Source organism: Siniperca chuatsi, linkage group LG22 (genome assembly GCF_020085105.1).
Source record: "Siniperca chuatsi isolate FFG_IHB_CAS linkage group LG22, ASM2008510v1, whole genome shotgun sequence".
Lineage (NCBI taxonomy): Eukaryota > Metazoa > Chordata > Actinopteri > Centrarchiformes > Sinipercidae > Siniperca > Siniperca chuatsi.
In genome coordinates, this window is record NC_058063.1 from 3,238,005 (window position 1) to 3,259,499 (window position 21,495).

At 39.1% G+C, this 21,495-nt stretch overlaps 1 protein-coding gene across 2 annotated transcripts in view; it reads left to right on the forward strand.

Moving 5' to 3' along the window:
- rap1gds1 (RAP1, GTP-GDP dissociation stimulator 1) overlaps positions 1-20,269 on the forward strand; it is a 35,584-nt gene extending 15,315 nt beyond the window's left edge. For both annotated transcript variants that reach the window (XM_044185073.1, XM_044185074.1), the window contains 10 exons: positions 4,327-4,455; positions 5,471-5,596; positions 7,915-8,058; positions 9,855-9,986; positions 10,343-10,477; positions 13,707-13,832; positions 14,377-14,516; positions 15,219-15,345; positions 16,070-16,198; positions 17,624-20,269. In XM_044185073.1, coding sequence (XP_044041008.1) covers positions 4,327-4,455; positions 5,471-5,596; positions 7,915-8,058; positions 9,855-9,986; positions 10,343-10,477; positions 13,707-13,832; positions 14,377-14,516; positions 15,219-15,345; positions 16,070-16,198; positions 17,624-17,751 — 1,316 coding nt within the window. In that variant the 3' untranslated portion in view covers positions 17,752-20,269. The remainder of the gene's footprint in view (positions 1-4,326; positions 4,456-5,470; positions 5,597-7,914; positions 8,059-9,854; positions 9,987-10,342; positions 10,478-13,706; positions 13,833-14,376; positions 14,517-15,218; positions 15,346-16,069; positions 16,199-17,623) is intronic.
- Positions 20,270-21,495: the final 1,226 nt, after the last annotated feature.

Here is a 21,495-nt window from a genome sequence, read left to right on the forward strand (position 1 = left end):
GTCAAATGTTTGGTATTCAGTAAAGCACCACCTCCTTCATAATGAACTTGTCTGTTAACTTGTGTAAAATACAGAAATACATTTTCATACACATCCAACAATCTAGTAGTAAGTAAAAAGTCTTATCTTTTTAGCTTTGTACAGATTTTCAACAAAAATACCTACATTTATTTTAAGAAGAGTATAGATTGAGGTCATTTTACCCAGATGTTTTGTTCCCATGCTTAAAAAGTTTGCAGTTTATCCTGCTGATCAGCACAGTTAAATACAGTAAGCTTTCTCTTCTGTGTGTCCATCTTCATAATGTATCTGTATTTCTTTCTATAGACTTCTATAGACTGCCTGTTTAAAAAGGTGAGAACGGTGAATTTACCCTCCACTGTATCCCTGCATACATCTTTTTTCTGTACTATGCTACAGTTTGTGTCTTTGTGATAATGACTCTTGTTGAGAGCAGTAAATATGTGATCTGACAGACTCAGACCTCCTGCCAAGGTGTCTTTTGGCACTGGATGATGGTTGGATCTGTTTGACTGAGTGATAGGAGGTTTTGGGTTGCTCTAACAGAATGGATGAGTTTTGTGGCTTTCAGCATCTAGCGGACTCTTCATATATCCTCTTCTATGACAACTCCTCACTTTCTAACACTGCATTAGTTAAATTAAAAGGAATCTCTTAAGAAAAATACATAAGTATATTTAAGATATTCCTGTGACAGCCATGGTACTTTAATATCTACAGCACACACATAATGCCTGATGAGTATTCTAGCAAGGTCACATAATGTTTGCTGAATATGAAAATTCTGTTTGTCACATAGTGTTAGCAACTTTTTATCCTCAATGAGGGCAATGTTTCATAGATTACTAGTAAAACCAGAGGCTGATATAGATATTGCAGAGTTAAAAAAAGAATCCCATGAATCCATTTTTTGAAGACTTGTGGTGAAGATATGTACTAGGCAGGACATTTTACCGTGTAAAAATAGCGAGCACTGGTTGACTAACTACATAATGGCAACACTGTTTCTGTACTGCAATGTCTTATTACTCAACGGCCGACATATATGCCCATACTGATTTATTTGCAAGAAGCAAATATCGGAGGATAATACAGTATCTGATAGATCTCGAATTATTATTCATAATCATTCATGTTTTTACATATCTTTCAAAAGTAAAATGGTTATGCCATGGCCTCTTTGAATACTCGTGTAATACTCATTAAGGGGGGGGCGCTGTTTTCAGTAACTCAGACGTATGCTAATAGTTGAAAGATTACCATGCTGTAAATATTGTAAACTCTATAGATTAGACCATAGTGGATAGTTGATAAGTGGCTTCTGTCTCACACCCGTGCTATTTTAGGTGGTAGCATTTCTCAGCATTCTCATGCTTCTTGCCCTTCCCCCCTGTCAAGTTTGTTTGTATAACCCAATAGCATATTCAATATCTCAAGGCCCATAGGACAGGAAACCGTTGTAACAGTTAGCAAAAAGTACAGCAGTGGGATTATAATCAAACAAAGGGACAAGAAGTGCAATAAAATAAGGCCTACAAATGATGTTGTGGCCTCATAATGACTTTATTGTTTTTTCTGTTTTTACCACCTGCCTTTCCAAAAAACTCTTTGTGTCATCAAGCCATCCATCAATTTTCCATTCTATCTGATTTTGTGGCACACAATGTAAAATACTGTGTAGGGGCTGAATTAATGTCATGATTTATTGATGTTAAAACAACACATGTAGCATCTGTTTTGTTGGCTTTTCCCATTTCTTACTTTTACATGACTTTAAGGTTTTAGCTTGTCCTGGTACTATACGTTCTAATCAACATTCAATAAGGATCTGAAAAGATCTTTTTGAGTATTGTGATATTGTTCTTAAGACTCTTAATTGGACTTTTTTCCCCCTTCTCTCTTCTGTTCTGCTCATCTACTCACTCTTGTCTTCCTTCACCATTGATTCATTCACTCTGGTTTTTAAATAAAAAGGTGCGTCTAATATCTCTATCACCTCTTGCCATCAAATGGCAAATGCATCTACACTTTTAAGGTTTTGGGAATTTGAAATGTGGAATTTACTTGGCTGCTTCTAACTCACCCTACTGTCAAAGAGAGGGCTTTGACACCCGGTTGTGGGTGGATTACTATTTAATGCAGGTGTATATTTGAAACCTGCATCAAATAATAATTCACCATTTTAAGGGTTTAATTGTAGTCGTGATTGACCTTACCCCAGCCTTGTTGCATATTGTAGCAATTTATATATTGAATCCTGTGTCAAAAATGCACTGAGTATTTTTATTAGCTTTTATTGTGATTTTCCAAATATACTTAATGCAGGAATGGATTTTTGGTGACTAAATTACAATGTGAATGCACAGTTTAAAGCAAGCCTATGTAACTTCTGTAAACATGGCCACCGTGGTCAATAGCAATTACATGATAATGATAAATGCTAAACACAGTGTGACAGTAGCACAAGTAGAGTAGAGTCATAAAAAGAGTAAGAAGAGTCATAAACTGACTCAGTGACATCAGTTACACAAAAAATCTAATGTTTGCTAACATTAGCCAACTTAAGCTACTGGTCTTAGTGGATGTGTTATTTTTCCCCCCCACTTGTTTTGCGGCAAGACCCGCACTAGTGTGCTGTAATTGGTTAGTACTCGTTACTTCGACGCGTCCTTGTGATTGGAGCGTAGCAACTCCCACCCTACCTACCCTTACAGTTGCTCTTCACTTCCGTCCTAGGATCATCTCTTCTATGATGGTGTGGCCTAGTATGTGCCCCTAGAATGATGGCGATCCATGGTGCTCCCTCATCTGTGACTCTACATTAATTTTCTAGTTGGTCTTTATTACAAAATAGGAACAATCTGATTAGTTAATTTACCACATTGACACTGATACTTATGAGGGTCATACGTTAAGACAATAAGCATAGCTTTTTCCCTAGATAAAATAACAAACTGAAATGCTTTAATTTTAAATAATTTTGCCTATTTTGATGTCTTATACAGCTCTCTAACCCTTTGTTTTTCTCGATGGCAACATATGGTTTAAGATTGAGTGTAATATTTTTATTGAATGAAGTTATGGTTATGACTACATGATTTGCTGAGAAGCAAATGTTATACAAGGGTATGTAGATATAGGATTGTAGATGGGATTTATATTTGAATTATTACATTATCGTCAATGTCAGTAGTGTCACAAGTGTTGCTAGCGGGACTTGCTTAAAATTCTACAAAAAAAACAGTGGAGCTAGCATCCACTCACAAGGACGCGTTGATGTAACAAGTACTAGCCAATCACAGCACAATAGGGCGGAACTTGATGCAAAATGGGTGGGGCGGGGGAAATAACACACACCAGACTAAGCAAAGGCCTGGTCACGCTAGCATTTTAAACAGCACAAAATTTTGCAACGATTTGAATTCATTCCAATGAAATTGGTGCGATTAGTGGTTTTGCTCGTGGGGTTTAAGTAAATCTGTGCAAATTTTTCACAGTTCTACTTTGGTGTCTTTGACACGCAAATTTTCCAAAATGGAGGAAGCTATCATAGCTTATTAGCTGTGTGTCACCATTCACTTTTATTTAACCTCCTCTGTCGTAGTATAAAGTGCTCCAAAAAAGTGGAATGATTTGCAAACACTTATGAGACAGGAGTTGATGGTACAAATACTCTCTTACAAATAGTCTTTTGAATAAACTGTGTGAACTTATTGTCCCTTTAGCAACCAAGCTAAGCTACCGAGTTTGGTAACTGACTGTTAGCAAGCTCATTAATTCAGAGAGCTTGATTTTTCCTCTACAATAACTTTGATTGAATGAAATGGACTATAATGGTAAACAAACATCTCCCCTCAAACAGAGGGGAGAGAGAAAATAGAGAGAATCTCCGGGTTAGCTCACCAGATTAATTTCGCTGTACCACTTTCTGGTGTGACCAGGCCTTAGTGTATTGCACAGAACAGAGGTTCGTTTTGTTGCTCATTCATTTATCCTTTTATTTGTAAGAAGAAGAATGTGTTATGTCTTCTTTCAAAAGTACAATAGTCTTGCTTTAAGGTCTCATAATAGTATCGTCTTCTTTTCATGGAAGTGGGGCACAGTGTTTTTAAGCTTACATGTTTTTGAAAATCATCTTTTAAAATCAGTTTTATACATGTGGTCACTGTCTATTTAATTATAGCAAATGAGCTTTCAAGTCAAAATCAAATGTCGCACATGTTTTTCTTTTGATCTCCTCAGTTCTACATTATGTTTAGAACAACAGGTCGACTGCCCAGCTTTCTGTGTCTTTGTTTTTTGCAGATTCTTTACAAGCCCAGCTGATCAATATGGGTGTAATTCCCACTCTGGTGAAGCTGCTAGGCATCCATTCCCACAACACAGCCCTGACAGAAATGTGTCTAATTGCCTTTGGGAATTTGGCTGAGCTTGGTGAGTATAACTAAATACCTGTTTAGCCAAGCTAACAAATGTACCAACCATTCCAAAATGGTGAACAGTATCATCAATGTCTCACCTAGATCTCTTAAACTTTATATACTGTTAATTACTGTAATTTTTGTCATTCTGGTCTACACAATCAGCTCACCATGGTCTGAGTAAACTGTTGGTTTAGGACAATTGAAGAAACCTCACATTAAAAAAAATAACCAAACCCAACCGTATCTGTGTGACATTTACAAGTGAGCCACTGGCACTGACATGTCTTTGGTGCTAGGTAATATCACCATCTGTTGTACTCTAAAGAAGGTGGCATCACCACTTTTTTTTTCACTAAAGAGAATCAGTTGTCAGTTGAATATTAGGCTAAAAGATCAAATAAACAAAAGAGATTTATCATACAGAAAATATATTGCATGTTTTTTTTTTCTGCTACAGCATACAGATCTGCTCTGGAAATTACATGTCATGTGTTCTCCTTTGAGAAAAAATAATAATATATAATAATAACTGCACTGCTAAAGTTAATTTGCAAATGTCAACATCAGTCAGTTAAGAAGCTATATGGCATGCTCCTTATTCTTCAACTATTAACAAAACTCCTTGGCTTATGAACTACAGTTTTTCAAGTGCAAGTTTGTTTATACCGTCTTGATGTAAATCAAACACACAAAAACACACCCACTCAGAGGCTTGCAGGTGAAAGGAGCATTTGTGATGCATAGCCAAATATCTTTCTTTCAACAATAAAAAAATATTAACAATAAATTTGAAAATCACCGTGAGACAAGTTTTGACTACAAAAGCGGATGACTAATTGTGATTTCAGTTGGAACTTAAAATAAAAAGTGATTCAAAGTTCCTCCTGCAGGGCCTCAAAATGCCTTCACTCATATGCAGAAAATGTAATCATTAACCTAAATGGAATGCACATAAGATGTCCATGTAGAGGAGAGAATTTCTTCTCTTTCATGACATGCCTGTAATACTCTTCTGGTGTTTTCAGAGTCCAGCAAAGAGCAGTTCGCCTCAACCAATATTGCTGAGGAGCTGGTGCATCTTTTCCAGAAGCAGACAGAGCACGAGAAGAAGGAAATGATTTTTGAGGTTCTGGCTCCACTTGCAGAAAATGGTAATGTGATTTTTCTTTTCTTTTTTATCATTAAGTTCTACAAAAGGCCATATCCACTGGGAGGTCTACAGATTCAACCACTAAAGAGTGAGAGACTGCAGTGTTCTCTCATGCCTTTATAGGAAAATCATGTCCACCTACTCAGTAGTAAATTATCCTCTCAGTGTGTGAGTCATGCTTTCTAGGCTAGCTGCTAACTGCACAGTCATGGCAGACAGCTCCTGCATTTGCTCAGCTGCTCTTTTTCAAACGTGTGTGTGTGTGTGTGTCTCTCAACAGCAGAGAGAGCATCTTGCTGACTGTTATCACCATTTCAGGCACACTGGGTGCTTGTACATTGTCAGTCTCCAGGACAACGTCCTACTTAACTCTAGAGAAACCTTGCTCTCTCTCTACCTCTCCATCTCTTTCATTTATCACACTGCATGTTGTTCATTAGATTTAGTGAAAAGGTCAGAGGTATAATGGTCAGACAGGGATAATAGAGTTATAGTGACAAATATTAAGAATATTTTCACTTTTTAGTGCTTATTTTTTGAGTAATTCATTATATTGTCCTTACATCAAACTGGTTTCAAAAGAAAATTGCAAAATTATTTAAAAAAAAAGAAGCCAGCAGTGCAGGCAAACATAAATGAACTGGACAATGGGAGTTTTCCTCAAAACTTGTATAGGACTGGAACTTTGCTATCAATTAATCTGCCGATTATTTTTTCAAAATAACATATCAGTAAATAGTAAAAAAAAAAAAAAATCCCATTTCAAGTTTTCAGTGCCCATTGTGATAACTTCAGATGTCTCGTTTTGAATGGAAAAACATTCTGAAACCTAAAGATATTAATTTGACTATCGTCAACAGACAACAGACAATATTCACATTTGACAAGGTGTAACCAATGATTTTTTTTGTTTAAAAAAAATGCCTAAAAACAATAAATCAGTTGATTATCAAAATAGTTGCAGATGAATTTTCTGTCGGTTAATTGACTGATTGTTTCAGCTCTTCACTCGTAATTTCATACGTCTAATTGTACATAGATATTTTGATAGACTTACCTTACCTTATCTATTGTATTTTCTATTGTAATTTGGGTCCAGGCCAGGCCAGTTGGTGCTGTTGATTGTTTCAAATCACGTCCACAAATGGTTGATAAAGGTGTCCCACAAGGATCGGTGTTAAGACTCCTAATATTTACTATTTACGTAAACATTTATTTTCCAACTGAATATTGCAATGTCCATTTTTATGCTGATTATACCATCTTGTATGCTATTGGCCCTACTACGAACCAGGACTTCTCCAGGTTACACTCTGCTTTTGACGTCCTTCACATCTGTGTTAATTTAAAGCTTGTTCTAAACTCCAAAAAGGCTAAATGTTTGCATTTCACAAGAGTACACAGCTTTTGTGTTCCTACTACAATCCATGCCCTAAATAGAACTTTAATCAATACAGTATGGCATTATAAGTACATAAGGAATTTGGTGAGACAGAAGATTGTCCTACAGACCTCATGTCATCTTGCTCAAAAACTAAAAATTGTAATTGGTTTCTTATACCGGAACAGTGCTTGTTTCTGTCTTCAAAACAGAAAAAAACATATACTGTATTCAATGTAGTATACTATCTTCACTGCATTGCTGTGGTGAAAGTTTTTAAATAATTTACTTAAGTAAAAGTAGCAATACTACACGGTAAAAGGACAGAAGTATTAGCACAGTACTTGAGTAAATTAGTACTTAGTTACTTTTCACTACTGCTGGATTGTAGAGATATTCTGTATGCTCCTGCTGCTGCCACTACCCCTTAAACCACTGGATGCCATTCACAGTAGGTGTGTCTCCATCTACCTGTTCTCATGCGCATTTTCAATTTCAAATTCTGAAAATTTGGGGGGAAAGCCCCAAAAATAGCAGCAGGTGAAAACATCATGAGACTATAATGTTCCACAAGTGAATACATTAAACAAACATAAGGTTTGACTGGAGCTCTTTTAATTACATCATGTCATTGTTCCCTCTTCTTCTGCAATAGTTTAATGGCAGCTGACTGGAGAATTAGCCCCGCCAGCTGTTTATCTCGATGAGCTCAATTTCTAATATTCGTATAATGGTGGTGGATGAAAACATGTACTAATGTGCACTTTCTTTTTCCGATTGTCTGTAAATTGAGTTAAAATCTTTGCTACATTTCGATGGAAACCTGGCATATGTGTTGGCTGCGTCATATAATACATATCACACTGCATTGCAGTAGCAGTGTGTTAACTGCTCACTGTGGGTCCTCTCTGAATGTCTTATTCTCTTTCCCCTGCCAGATGTGATAAAGCTGCAGCTGGTGGAGGCGGGCTTAGTGGAGTGTCTTCTGGAGGTGGTGGCGCAGACTGTAGATGGAGAGAGGGAGGAGGACATCGCCCAGCTCAAGACTGCCTCTGACCTCATGGTTCTCCTGCTGCTGGGAGGTAAACACTTCAGGGCTTCTCTTATATATATATATATATATATATATATATATATATAAACAACTTTGTCCTTCACTCTCCGCGGGTGGTCTCATCCTTCAAGCTCGGGTCCTCTACCAGAGGCCTGGGAGCTTGAGGGTTCTGTAACTTTGCTCTTCCTAGTACTGCACTCTTCTGGACCGAGATGTCTGGTGTTCTTCCAGGGATCAGCTGTAGCCACTCCTCCAGTTTGGAGGTCACTGCCCCGAGTGCTCTGATGACCACGGGCACCACTGCCGCCTTCACCTTCCAAGCCTTCTCCAGCTCTTCTCTGAGCCCTTGGTATTTCTCTTTTTCTCATGTTCCTTTCTCCTGATGTTGCCATCACTTGGTATTGCCACGTCAACCACAACGGCTTTCCTCTGCTGTTTGTCCACCACCACAATGTCTGGTTGGTTCGCCATTACCATTCTGTCAGTCTGAATCTGGAAGTCCCACAGGATCTTGGCTCGGTCATTCTCTACCACCTTTGGAGGTGTTTCCCACTTTGACCTTAGGGTTTCCAGTCCAAACTCCATGCAGATGTTCCTGTACACTATGCCAGCCACTTGGTTATGGCACTCCATTTATGCTTTTCCTGCCAGCATCTTACACCCTGCAGTTATGTGCTGGATTTTCTCAGGGGCCTCTTTGCACAGCCTACACCTTGGGTCTTGTCTGGTGTGGTAGATCTGGGCCTCTATTGCTCTGGTACTCAGGGCCTGTTCCTGTGCAGCCATGATGAGTGCCTCTGTGCTGTCCTTCAGTCCGGCCCGTTCTAGCCATTGGTAGGATTTCTTGATATCCGCCACTTCAGTTATGTTCCGGTGGTACATCCCATATAGGGGTTTGTCCTCCCATGATGGTCCCTCCTCCAGCACCTCTTCCTCTGTTCCCCATTGCCTGAGACATTCACTGAGCACGTCATCTGTTGGGGCCTTATCTTTGATGTACTTGTGGTTCTTGGATGTTTCATTCTGGATAGTGGCTCTCACACTCACTAGTCCACGGCCGCCTTTCTTACGGCTAGCGTACAGTCTCAGGGTGCTGGATTTGGGATGGAACCCTCTGTGCATGGTGAGGAGCTTTCGCGTCTTAACGTCTGTGGTCTGTATCTCTTCCTTTGGCCACCTTATTATTCCCGCAGGGTATCTGATCACTGGCAGGGCGTAGCTGTTTATTGCCTGGGCCTTGTTCTTGCCATTGAGCTGACTTCTTAGGACTTGCCTTACTCGTTGGAGGTATTTGGCCATTGCTGTTTTCCTTGTTACCTCTTCGAGGTTGCCATTTGCCTGTGGTATTCCAAGGTACTTGTACCCATCCTCAATGTCTGCTATTGTTCCTTCTGGGAGTGAGACCCCTTCTGTGTGGACTACCTTCCCTCTCTTTGTCACCATTCGACTGCACTTCTCAAGCCCGAATGACATCCCAATGTCAGAGCTGTAGATCCTGGTGGTGTGGATCAGTGAGTCGATGTTCCGCTCGCTCTTAGCATATAGCTTGATGTCATCCATGTAGAGGAGGTGACTGATGGTGGCCCCATTCCTGAGTCGGTTTCCATAGCCAGTCTTGTTGATTATTTGGCTGAGGGGTTCAGACCTATGCAGAACAGCAGTGGGGACAGAGCATCTCCTTGGTATATGCCACATTTGATGGATACTTATATATATATATATATATATATATATATATGAGAGAGATATAGATAGATAGATAGATAGATACTGTATATCTGCTGCACTGACCCACTGTACAGTAACTTTGCTTCTGTTGTGTAGATGAGTCTATGCAGAAGCTGTTTGAGGGAGGAAAGGGCAGCGTCTTCCAGAGGGTCCTGTCCTGGATACCATCTCATAACCATCAGCTGCAGCTTGCTGGGGCTCTTGCCATCGCTAATTTTGCTCGCAACGGTAAGCTTTACTTAACATTGTCCCAGAGGTCCCAGAGGAAAGTTACCGACCAAAATATTTATCACCCCAGTTAAGAAAATGGGACATTGCAGCAGCAAAAATAACAGTAATGTACAACAAAGAAAAATACTGACATACATTTAAACATAGACAAAGTTGACAGTAGTTTTTATCTAATTTTATCTTGTCAGCTGAGAGAGTGATGTGTAGTGAGAAATAAATTGGTGACTTAGTGGTAACACATTACTACTATTGATATAAAATTATGTTACAGGTGACAGTAATAGAACCATACTGGTCAGTATTTGACACGTCATCAAGCTATCTACTATTTTTGTATGTATTGCTGTGTGTAGATGGGAATTGCATCCACATGGTGGACACTGGTATTGTGCAGAAGCTTCTGGAGCTGTTGGATCGGCACGTTGAGGAAGGAAACGTCACTGTTCAACATGCAGCACTGAGCGCCCTGCGGAACCTGGCCATACCTGGTGAGCTGCTACATCAGTCAAACTTAGGGGAGCTTGCACACATACCAGGATCTATGTCATCTAGAGGTCCACAAAGGTCCACTTGGTCCTAGTAGCCAAGACCTGACCCAGGACCCAAGTGTGGCTGGGTGCAAATTATACTCTGTCTAATTGACTGGGTTAGGGTACCGTTGTACTTCATTGAGTCTCGAGTCTGTGCGTAAACATGTCTCATACCTGTTTTTGGACCTGTGATAGTTATATTATGTAGCAGCTGTATATATTTGAAGATATGCTGTTTTGCATGTGCAAACATGTTTTTCTACATGTAAATAGTAAAGTGTAATTCAGCAATATAGCTGACATTACATGAGAAAAACATGCTCTTCCAGTGTCTCAAACATATTAGGTACACCTAGCTAAAACTAACGCCAATGTTGAAACGTTTTTTGAGACATGTTGATTCAACTGTATGATCATTTTTTAGGGTTTGGTTTGTGGTGCTGTTTAACTGTATTGCGTTATTCTGATAGGTGTTTCTATTATTTTATCCACCCCAATCAATGAGGGTAGGCTAAATGGACTAGCTCTAAATAAAAGCAACACCTATCTATATAATGCAACTGAGTGTATATTTTGGGTACATTTTAAAACATAATCTAGATTGCTTTATTCTTACGTATATTAGAAATATATTTTTAACGACATCATATGCAAACAAGCAAAGTTACGTCAGCCTGATATTTTGAGAGTCGCCATCTGCAATGGTTGCTGTATAAGGTAAGATGGTAATACTGATGTTTTAAGTGTTTAAAGTAAAATAAGACATTTTTTAATTACACATCTCATTTTATCGACAAAAGCAAGGTGTAAAACCTGATAATTTTTTGCATACAACAAAAACATGAAACATTTCTTAAATAAAATATAAAATTACCTAATAGTTGTATAAAAACAATCGTATAATCTTCAGTTTAGTCTTCGTAGAACCAGATTAGATTTTTTAATCTGTGAGGTGGGCCACCAGCGACACTTTTTTGGCCGATTTTTTGTGGTTTTCAACAAACCATTGCTGACTTGTGTTGGGACTCCACAGATGAATTCATTCATTTGGGTGATTATTAACTGAACTTTTGTTAGGAGACTGCATTCTTTTTTGTCCCACAATCCTGAGAGCTATTGAACACAGCATTGGCCAGTCTGACCTATGACCCGGATGTCACCAGGACACCCAGATGTCAATAAAAAGGTCAGCGATCATTTGTTTTCTCTCTTTCTCCTGAAATCCTTCACTGTGTCAGACAGCCATGGCTGTCTCCATCTCAGTTTGGCCTGCTCACCAGCAGACACCCAACTGAACTCTCTCCTCCTGGCTTCGCTGTGTAATCTGTTCAGAGTAGGAACACGCAGCAGAACCGAAGTCTCCCGATCTACCAAAGCGCTACGAAGGCCTATTAGATCTTTGCAACAAAGTTTAGCGCAAACAGCTGCCACACACAAAGCCTGCCAGCTAACTTCATGCTGCCATGCTAACAGGAGCACAAAGCAAGTTAACACTGAGCTGTTAACTCTGTAAGGACAACCACAGGCGGAGTGATGGGCTTCCTCCGATCTGTACAAGCGGACACTGCACAGCAAAAGACGCTTCCACAGCGGAACCACAATTCTTCCCAGCTTGGCTCGTCTACAACAGACTGACAGCCAGCTAACAGCAGTACCAAAGCCACCTCTCTTTCCCTCCCATGGACGTGTAACGTAACAACTGGGCATAGCATAGAGTAACAGTATATATAGCTAAGCAAAGGGCTGTTTTACTTTTGTACTTGTGACATTACTGATGTGTTTTCATTGAGTTTTTATTGTTGTGATCTTAACGTCAACGTGAGGTTATTATTGTAATTGTAGTTCTCAGCTACCGCTAAGTTGATGTTAGTTTATGTTATGCTCCACACAGACAGAGTCTTTGCATGCTAAAAACTCCTTTTAACTTGGCACCGTTATCCTAAACAGATCATACACATACACATACACCTCTAGTTTAGCCCTTAAAGACAACCACACCCGGTGGAGAGTAACTTTAAAGATCCCGCTTCACATGTTCCTTTGTTTCTGACCATGTGGGTTCATGCTTGTGCACGCAAAACATACACACATTCCTTTTGGCACGCACCCAGACCTGCGTGCATATATACACACACACACACGCACACACACACACACACACAAACCCTTTGTTGTGTAGTTTAGTGTATTTAGAGTTAGTCTTTATATTGTGTGTTTTTGCTTTGTTTATCTTTTTAAATAAATGCTTGTGTGTAATTATGCTGGCCTCTTTAATGTTTCTCAAGAGTGAGTCATTTTCCAACATTTTCTTTGTTGAACTCCAAATCCTTCAACCTACTATCAATGGTAATTCTAGTTATAGTTCTTAATTTTATTATTAATCTGAGTTCCAAATTGATAGTTTAGTTTATATTATGAGACTGAATCAATTAACTGGCTATCATTTTTCTTCTTTTAGAAGAGTGGTGCCCCAGAGGACTTTATTTATTAAAGTTATTTATGATTATCTTTGATAATTCTGATAGCTATAATTAATTGATTGCACCTACACAAGTGGGTGCCCCCCTTTAACCATTATAAATCCCAACACTTGTTTTCCTATAAGCATTTCCTATACACTTCAATCTGAACACATCCTTTGAACAGGAGTGTCACTGTCCCCAGTGATCAGAGTAAGGTTTGTCATTGTCCACAACTGTTACTGTGTATTAAATTTGGCTTTGTTGAATCATTTCTACCAATATTATCAGTGTCACCCTGGATTTACCTCATTTATGACTTTATTTTCATTGAAAACAACTTCAAAAAACTCAAACTGATGTATCAATTCCAGTAAATATACAATGACTTAACATTAGATTTATCACTAAGATCTGGTTTTGAAAAACATAGTGCACCCTCTGAATGTTTTAACATACTTCAGAAGAGTGCTAGAGATGGCTCAGTTAGGTTGAGTTAGGTACAATTCATTTTTAACAAGATACACAGCTCCAAATATGGTCTGCCAAATGTTTGAGAAGACCATTAAAGGGTTGAAGAGATATGTTTGCCTACAAGACACAGTATAAAATACATTTGCAGACTGCAAAGAATGGTGGTGGTGATAATCAATGAAAATCCTGTGTTTTGTTGCTTCAGTTTTTTTTGTCAGAACAGTGTTTTAATCTGCCTTGTTTCTTCTCTCCAGTGGTAAACAAATCCAAGATGCTGTCAGCTGGAGTAGCAGATGTGGTATTGAAGTTTTTGCAATCAGAGATGCCTCCAGTCCAGTTTAAACTCCTGGGGACATTACGTATGCTCATCGATACACAAGGTAGAGATTTTATCTGTCCTTTTATCTTTCCACCAAATCCACGAAAATCATCATAGGAAATATATCAACTCTGACAACACATCATACACTGTGAAGCAGTTCTAAATTCTAGTCATATTACACAAACACCAATTGATTAAGTTTGATAAGTTTGATGTTTGATGTCCCTGTGAAAGATATTCCACAGAATAGCAGCCCAGACCATAAGAGCCTCAATTCTATGTAAAGACACGCAAATATGGTAACTGCTGCTCAAGCCCTGACACTGGACAGATGGTCTCATATACAGAACGTCTTCATATTTAGAGTGAAATAAAAATGTGGTTCAGTCAACTCCTACTGTACCTTGTCTGAAAAGAAAATCAGGGTTTGCTTGCAATCTAAAACTCCAAATTCCACCTGAGCTTTTTTTTAAAGGAGGCTGGACAAAATGAAATGCAGTTTGGGTACAAATGATCAGAAAAAAGCTTTTTACTGCATTTTGGTGACCGTGGACACCAGAATAAATGACAGTAATCTTGCTGTGCTGTGTGTGTTGGTTCAGCTGAAGCCGCAGACCAGTTGGGAACCAATGGGAAACTGGTGGAGAGGCTGGTGGAGTGGTGTGAAGCCAAAGATCACGCGGGAGTGATGGGCGAGTCCAACAGGCTCCTGTCGGCCCTCATTCGACACAGCAAGTCCAAGGTCAGACACCATGCTTCACATACAGATTCTTAAAACTTGTCGCTAATCTTCTGTAGGTCTTTAGTTGCAGTAGTAGTAGTCGGTGAAGTTTTTCCAATTTGGTTGGGTTTTTTTGTGAGAACACAGCATTTGGGCAGAGATCATGTAGAGAGGTTTCTTATACCAACATAACTACAGGAAACACTGCACATTATGAATTTAAAGCAACTCTGTGTAACCTTTGCAGCCACAAGTGGCAATTATGTAATATTAGATTGTAGTTGTGTATTGAATTGAGAAACTGCATTTTTACCTTTTTGAATTTAACTTTTCATTTATGGAGGAATATTGTGTTACTTCTTCATACTATGGTGTCAAGAACAGCCTAGTGCTGAAAGATCAATAGTTTTTTTCATAATGAAGAAAATGACAGCTGACATGTGGCTTTTGTTAATAAATAATGGCTTGATTATTTATTGGGTTTACTACTGTGTGGGTTTGAACATGGCCTTAGGCATCTATCTTTAAATCATTCAATCACCTCGTTGTCAGTGCCACCCTGCCACTTGACAACATTTGTGTCTTGATAAATATAGGAAAAGACACATCTATATTACTAGATATACATTTACTATTGTCTATAATTTAATGTAATTTCTGTATTTATCTGAAAGTACATCTCAAGATTGGTTTATTAAAGTGATGGTTTTTTGTGTATTTCAGGAAGTTGTCAAAACGGTCATCCAGGGAGGAGGCGTCAAGCATTTAGTTACCATGGCAACTAGTGAGCATATGATTATGCAGAATGAAGCACTGGTGGCTTTGGGTCTCATAGCAGCGCTGGATTTGGGTAAGAGCAAGAATGGATTAATCAAAATGAGCTCAAGTGCTGATGATTCTCTCACTGTCACCTGTCAAAAGGAGGGAGATTTTCACCTCCTGAAACAGGATCCGTAGAATTGTTTAAAGATCTACTTAATCAAGAATCCAGTTTGATTGAATTTGGCCAAATATGTGATCCAGCTGAACAGAAGCTGGGTTGTACTGTATGATAGAGAGACACTCACAAACACAAGTACAGTGCACCTCAGGGAAATGTCTTACAAAAGAAAAAGCTGACTCTTGTACAGCTTAGTTCAGCTTTTAGTGTGTTCTTGAATACACAGTTCACCTCTTTTGAGCCTTTTGACAGATAAGAAAAATGTAGAAAGTTGAGACTGTTCAGAAACCATTTATGATGGTAGACAGTCTGAGAGTTGATGTGTAAATATGACAGACTAAACATGAGATCCTATTTTATTTTTTAACATCTGACATTTTCTGATGAAAATACCCGACTGAGTTTAGCAAAGGCCTAAACTGTCTGCAGAAACTCTGCAAAAGTACTGAGCTCTCCAGTTTGATTCAGCCCCGTGACTTCTGAGAATGGAAGCAGAATGCATTTTGGCCTGCATTATTTATTATACCCTCAAAGTAAACCTGCTCTTGTGCTCTGTAGCACATACTGTTGGAAACCAAAATATGTCGCCATATTCATCATGGTATCACACTGAGATTCTCTTTCTGGATTTCAGTTGCAGCTGAGAAGGACTTTGTTGGAGCCCACCTGGTGTCAGTGCTTCACAAGCTGCTGTCAGATGAGAGGAGTGCACCAGAGATCAAGTACAACTCTATGATCCTCATCTGTGCAGTCATGGGCTCAGGTGAGATTTAAGAATGATTTAACCATTTACAAATCATTATTATTATTATTATTATTATTATTGAACTCTGATTGAAGTACATTGTTACTGTATCTAAGAGTAGACTCAACCACACATCTGACTTGTCTCATAAATGCTACACACAAGTACTTAACTTTTGAAATATTTCTGAATTTGATATTACTGTAACTTAGTTGTGATACTGATACTGTATATTTAGGCATTATTTACATGCTGCTTATTTTCCAGTAAACCTTGATGCCAGTAATGGATACCTTTTTTGAAACTATAATGCAAGTGCAAAGCTTGTATTATGTCAATTTTCAAATAGTGGCTGGAGCTTTATTTACCTCAGTTGCAGAGAGGGCTTATATTAGAGACAGGCTTTTATTCCCAATTTCCCCTGCTTTAGAAGTATTTTTTCATATTTTAGTAAGAAGCCTCCCTTTTTTCTGAGCTGCTCCTTTTTTATTTGCTGTAAATACAAATTCAACATTCACTAATTATTTCAAATGGCACCTACTTTGGCATTTTTTTGATCACTGTTAAACTGCTGTTAATGAAACGAAATACTTCATGCACAGATGTTTCACATTGGCGGCCTTCCAGTGGCTCAAATGGCAAAACCACTCCCTTTCAGGCAGGCTTTTAATGTGAAACACCTGCAGGAAGTGATGTGTTTCATTGACGGTAGCTCAACAACAATTTAAAAAACAAAAACAAAAAAAAACAAAATTGAAGTGATTGGAATTAGTGAATGAAAAAAGCATTTCTGTTAATAAGAAAAACTCGGAGCTCATTTGTGAGTGTGACATAATTCTTGTTAAAGTGTTACCTATTTTTAGTTTAATAAGTATATCTGATCAAATTTTAGGAAGACGTTTTCCTGTTTTCTGATCTTTTCCTGTTTTAATTTACTGTTGAATCTGTTCGCTTTTAATGCAACTCAAAACCTTCTTGACCATGACTTGTTGTGTGGATTAATTCAGTTTAATATATATTTCCACAGCACTAATTCCATCAGTACAACAGTCTGTCATAGTCACCACTCTCACATTTTCTTTGTAAAATAAATACAGTTTCCGTACACTAATTGCTGTTGTACTATGCATTTTTTTTAAACTCAACACTTGCAAAAGATGTTTTACATTAAAAGACCCTCTCATTCAGGTAGGCTTTTAATGTGAAAAATCTGGGGGAAGTATTAAGTTTTATTGATGGTAGTTTAACACTTATCGAAAAAATGGCAAACTAGAAACGCTTGGAATTAATTGGTGGAATAACTGGTTATTTCTTTTAAAAAGAGAAACTCGGCAGCAGATTGGTGTGTATGACATCACACTGTTGTTGTACTGTACCATTACTTGAATACCAGCTTTTATTTGAGAATTCATGATACTTTCTTCCCATCTCCTCTCTTTTTAGAGCCTCTCCACAAAGAAGTCCAGAGCTTGGCGTTCATCGACGTGGTGTCCAAGCTGAGGGCTCATGAAAACAAAACGGTATCACACCAGGCGTCGCTCACAGAGCAGCGATTAACTGCCCAGAGCTAAATGACTGTGTTCAACCCCAACCATATCCATCCACCCACCCAAATACCTGCCTGACCACCTAATCACCCAATGACACCTCATGACTGCTCTCCCCTGTGCCCCATCGTCATGTGCCAAGGTACCATGTCGCGTTAACTGCCAGACAGACATACAGTCTTGTCTCTACCCCTTACCCTCTGCCCTGCCCACCTCCACTAGGGTTAGACTGATGCCGATTTGGTACGCCAATACTTAATGCTTATATACAAATCATAAAATCTGTGCATTTTCTAATTAAAATTTTATTTTAAATTACAAGAATTTGCCCAGAATTGAATACATAATAGGGTGGAAAAGCCTCTGAAACTGTTTTTAGACTACTGTGGGACACCAAAACTCTCCTCTGAAAGCCATACTAATGAGATTTATTTAGGTGGGTTAGCAGGTCCTTAGGCAGGGTGAGGTAGGTTTCATTTCAGGCTTTACAGACTGACACCCATTAAATGCTCAATGGAGTGTCTAGAGGTTGACACCATTGACTTACTGGTCTATCTACTATCTTCTTCTCTTTTTTTTTTAAATAAACTGATACATCAGTCTAACCCTGGTCTCCACATCTTCTTGCGCATGCATCTTCAGCTACAAGTAGCTCCACAGGAGCTGAGGCGCCATAAACAGCCTAACGCAATAGATAAGAGACGACACTCTTTTACGACCATAGCTGTGATACCATCCGCCGGTAACCCACCAGAGAAAAATGTGCACAAAAGAACAAAAAAAAAAACCCTTCCTGTTGTGATTTTTCTTTCATTTTTAAGAAAAGCAGCCAATCATGATGTGCCCAGTCGTGTCCCATGTAGCTCAGTATAAATTGACTAGAAACTGTGCATGTTTTAGTCCTGTTGAAGGTGTGACAGTGTTCATTTTACCTCTACCGCTCACATACTCCAAAGTACAGCCTGCCCTCCTCCACTGACACCTCTAGTCTTGTACACTCCTTTTTTTGCACTTGTTCTTTAAGACTTGGATCTAGAGATTTTATCAGATTTTTAATTCCACAGTTGTCCAAACACATTCCCACTGCTCCAACAGCTGTACAGTGAAATTAGAGGCTCCACAAGTCTCTACCCCAACACTGAAAGAGAATCATGTTAGAACCAGGTGAAGAAAACAGAGGAGAACAGGGCTGTAGTCAAGTCTACCTTTGTTAGTCGAGTCCAGTTCATCTCCAAGACTGAATGCAGCCAAGACCAAAATACAGAATTGATAGTGTGTCTATCCAAATGGAAATATACTGCAATGCTTAAGAAGTTTGTCCATCAGCAGAAATGTGCAGCTTCAGCTCTGTTCCAGGACCTTCAGACATAAATCATCATCTTGTGTTGCCCTCTCTCCGAAGTTGGACATTTCAGTCGTTGAGCGGCTCATAAAAATTATTACGGGAAGATTGTTGTAAATACAAACTAACCATATGCTAGGCAATGTCCTTTGTGACCTATAGGGTTGGAAAAACAATGTCAAGTGGGTGGAAAGTAACAAAAAATTCCATTCAAGTCAATACAAACCATGTAAAATCAAAGAGGGCGCAGGATGACTTTTTCACAAAGTCATTGATTTCACATGGTTGGTACTGACTTAAATTAAAAAGAAGTTTTATAGGTTATAGATTGCTAAGAAGATTGCCTATTTAACATCACTCCAATGAATGCACAATCTACAGATAAAATTCTTGTTTGTAGCACTGTGGAGAACACAAGAAAATATCAATAACAGATATATTTTTGGATGGATAGGAGATGGCAGAGTAAGCTATGAAGAGCAGTCAAGAACAAGTTAAGTTAAAGTCAAAGTAAGCACGAGACTGAGAATTCAAAAAAGACTAGACTGAAGTACTACAGCCTAGGTTCAAGATTCACTCTGTGATCCTGTTATAACACACAACAGTGCCCCCAAAAAATCACAAAACTCTGTAACCAAAAAACAACAGGGAGTGTAATTTTACTGTACGAAATAAAGCAGACACCATTACTACGTGTGTGTACAGTTTCTGCGTGTGTGTTGTGAATGTACTGCTTGGGGTCGGCAGCGTGGAGCAAAGTCTGGGATCTCGTGAGAATGGGTAACTGAATGCAGATACAGAACTGTCACTGTATTTGTGCTGTTTAAAGCCCCAACCACCACCACAGCAGCACCGCGCCCTCCAGAGGACCGGCCTCTGTGCTGGCGGAACTGTTGGTTCTTCTAGTCAAAGCGATTTCTGCTAACATGCACATTTCAGTATGTCTGACACTGTAGCGACACTCACACGGTGTGTTTCCTGGTCAGGGCCCATGCTATTTTTTTTTTTTTTTTTTTTTTTTTTTTTTTAAGGTATGAATGGTTATTTATCAGATTTGTGCTCTTCTAAAGACACATGCCAGTGGAGATGTATCCATAGTAACTGCGTAAAATACTATAAACTTAAATGTTTGTTGTAAATGTCATGAGTTGTACATTTGGAGGATTGTAACTCAGCAGATAATTAAAAGATGATAGCTGGTGATGGCTCATGTCTTTATTCCTACTGTATCTCAGTGAAGTGTAGTAGAATTCAAACCAGTTGCCAAATACCTATCTTATTATGAAATAAATATAATTGAATGACTGTTTATTTTTATTTTTTTTGTTAGCACCTAGGGTTGTCGCTTTTTCAAAATACAGTTCAAACATAAAATAAGTAACACATTATTCATTCGAATTAATTCAAACGCAACCCACAAAGCTTAAAGCTGGAGTGTTGAACTTTTGGCTCCCCCTTCTGGCAGCGAGAGTAATTACACAAACGCTGTCGATGCGTGCTCATGGCGTATGTTTACAGGTGAGCTCGCCCCAGGCTCGTGTTCAGAAATACAGAGAAATTTTCACAAGACAATAATCGTTATTTAGGTAGAGTAAATCTAATAGCTACATAGCCTACTCCAAATATTTTACAAATACCAACCTGTCCAAGAGCAGTAACGCCACATCCGTGTCTGCCCTCAGTCCCTTCTCTTCTCTCAGCGCTCTGCAACGAGTAAAAGCTAAAGCCACACCAACGGTTATCCACGTTTGTCCTCGCCAATGATCGTTTTATTTTTTTTTACTGTAATCCTTCCTCTAAACGCAGAGTTTCTTTTTTATCTGGAGCATCAGAAACTTTTCTCGGGTGCTTCTTAGGTTTTTCCGCCATGGGCTCGGCCTAGGGTGGCCACTCTCCTCACACCAAAACGGAGGACACTTTGCAGGATTCAGGATTTCCGGTACATGTCTGTGCACCAAATGTGAACTTGACGCAAATATGCAGCTCTGCCTTGACACTGTCCACATCCAGACGATTTCTCTCAGTTCTCCATGCTGAGGTCATCATTGAAAAGACACGTTCTGTATGTGCACTGCCACATGGGATGGAGAAGATGCAGGTGCTGACCTTCCTCACATTCACAAGTGGGGCATCTGCTTTGGAATACAGTTTCAGATCCCGCTCCTCACTGTAGCAACCTTCCATTTCTGAAGAGCTGAGAAGAGCCTCCACCTCGCCATATTCCTCCTTCCTCCATCCATATCAATGGCTTTCAGACTGCGGGCCTGCACTGCGTCACTGTATTCTTCGTACACAGCAGTGTGCCAAGCCGAGCTTTGACACTTTGCTATGAAAGCTGTTCTCAGAGAAGTCGTACCTTTCACTCACGTATGTCTCGGCTCTTTCATAGAAAACAATAAAATCCGCCACACATTTCTTAGCCAGAT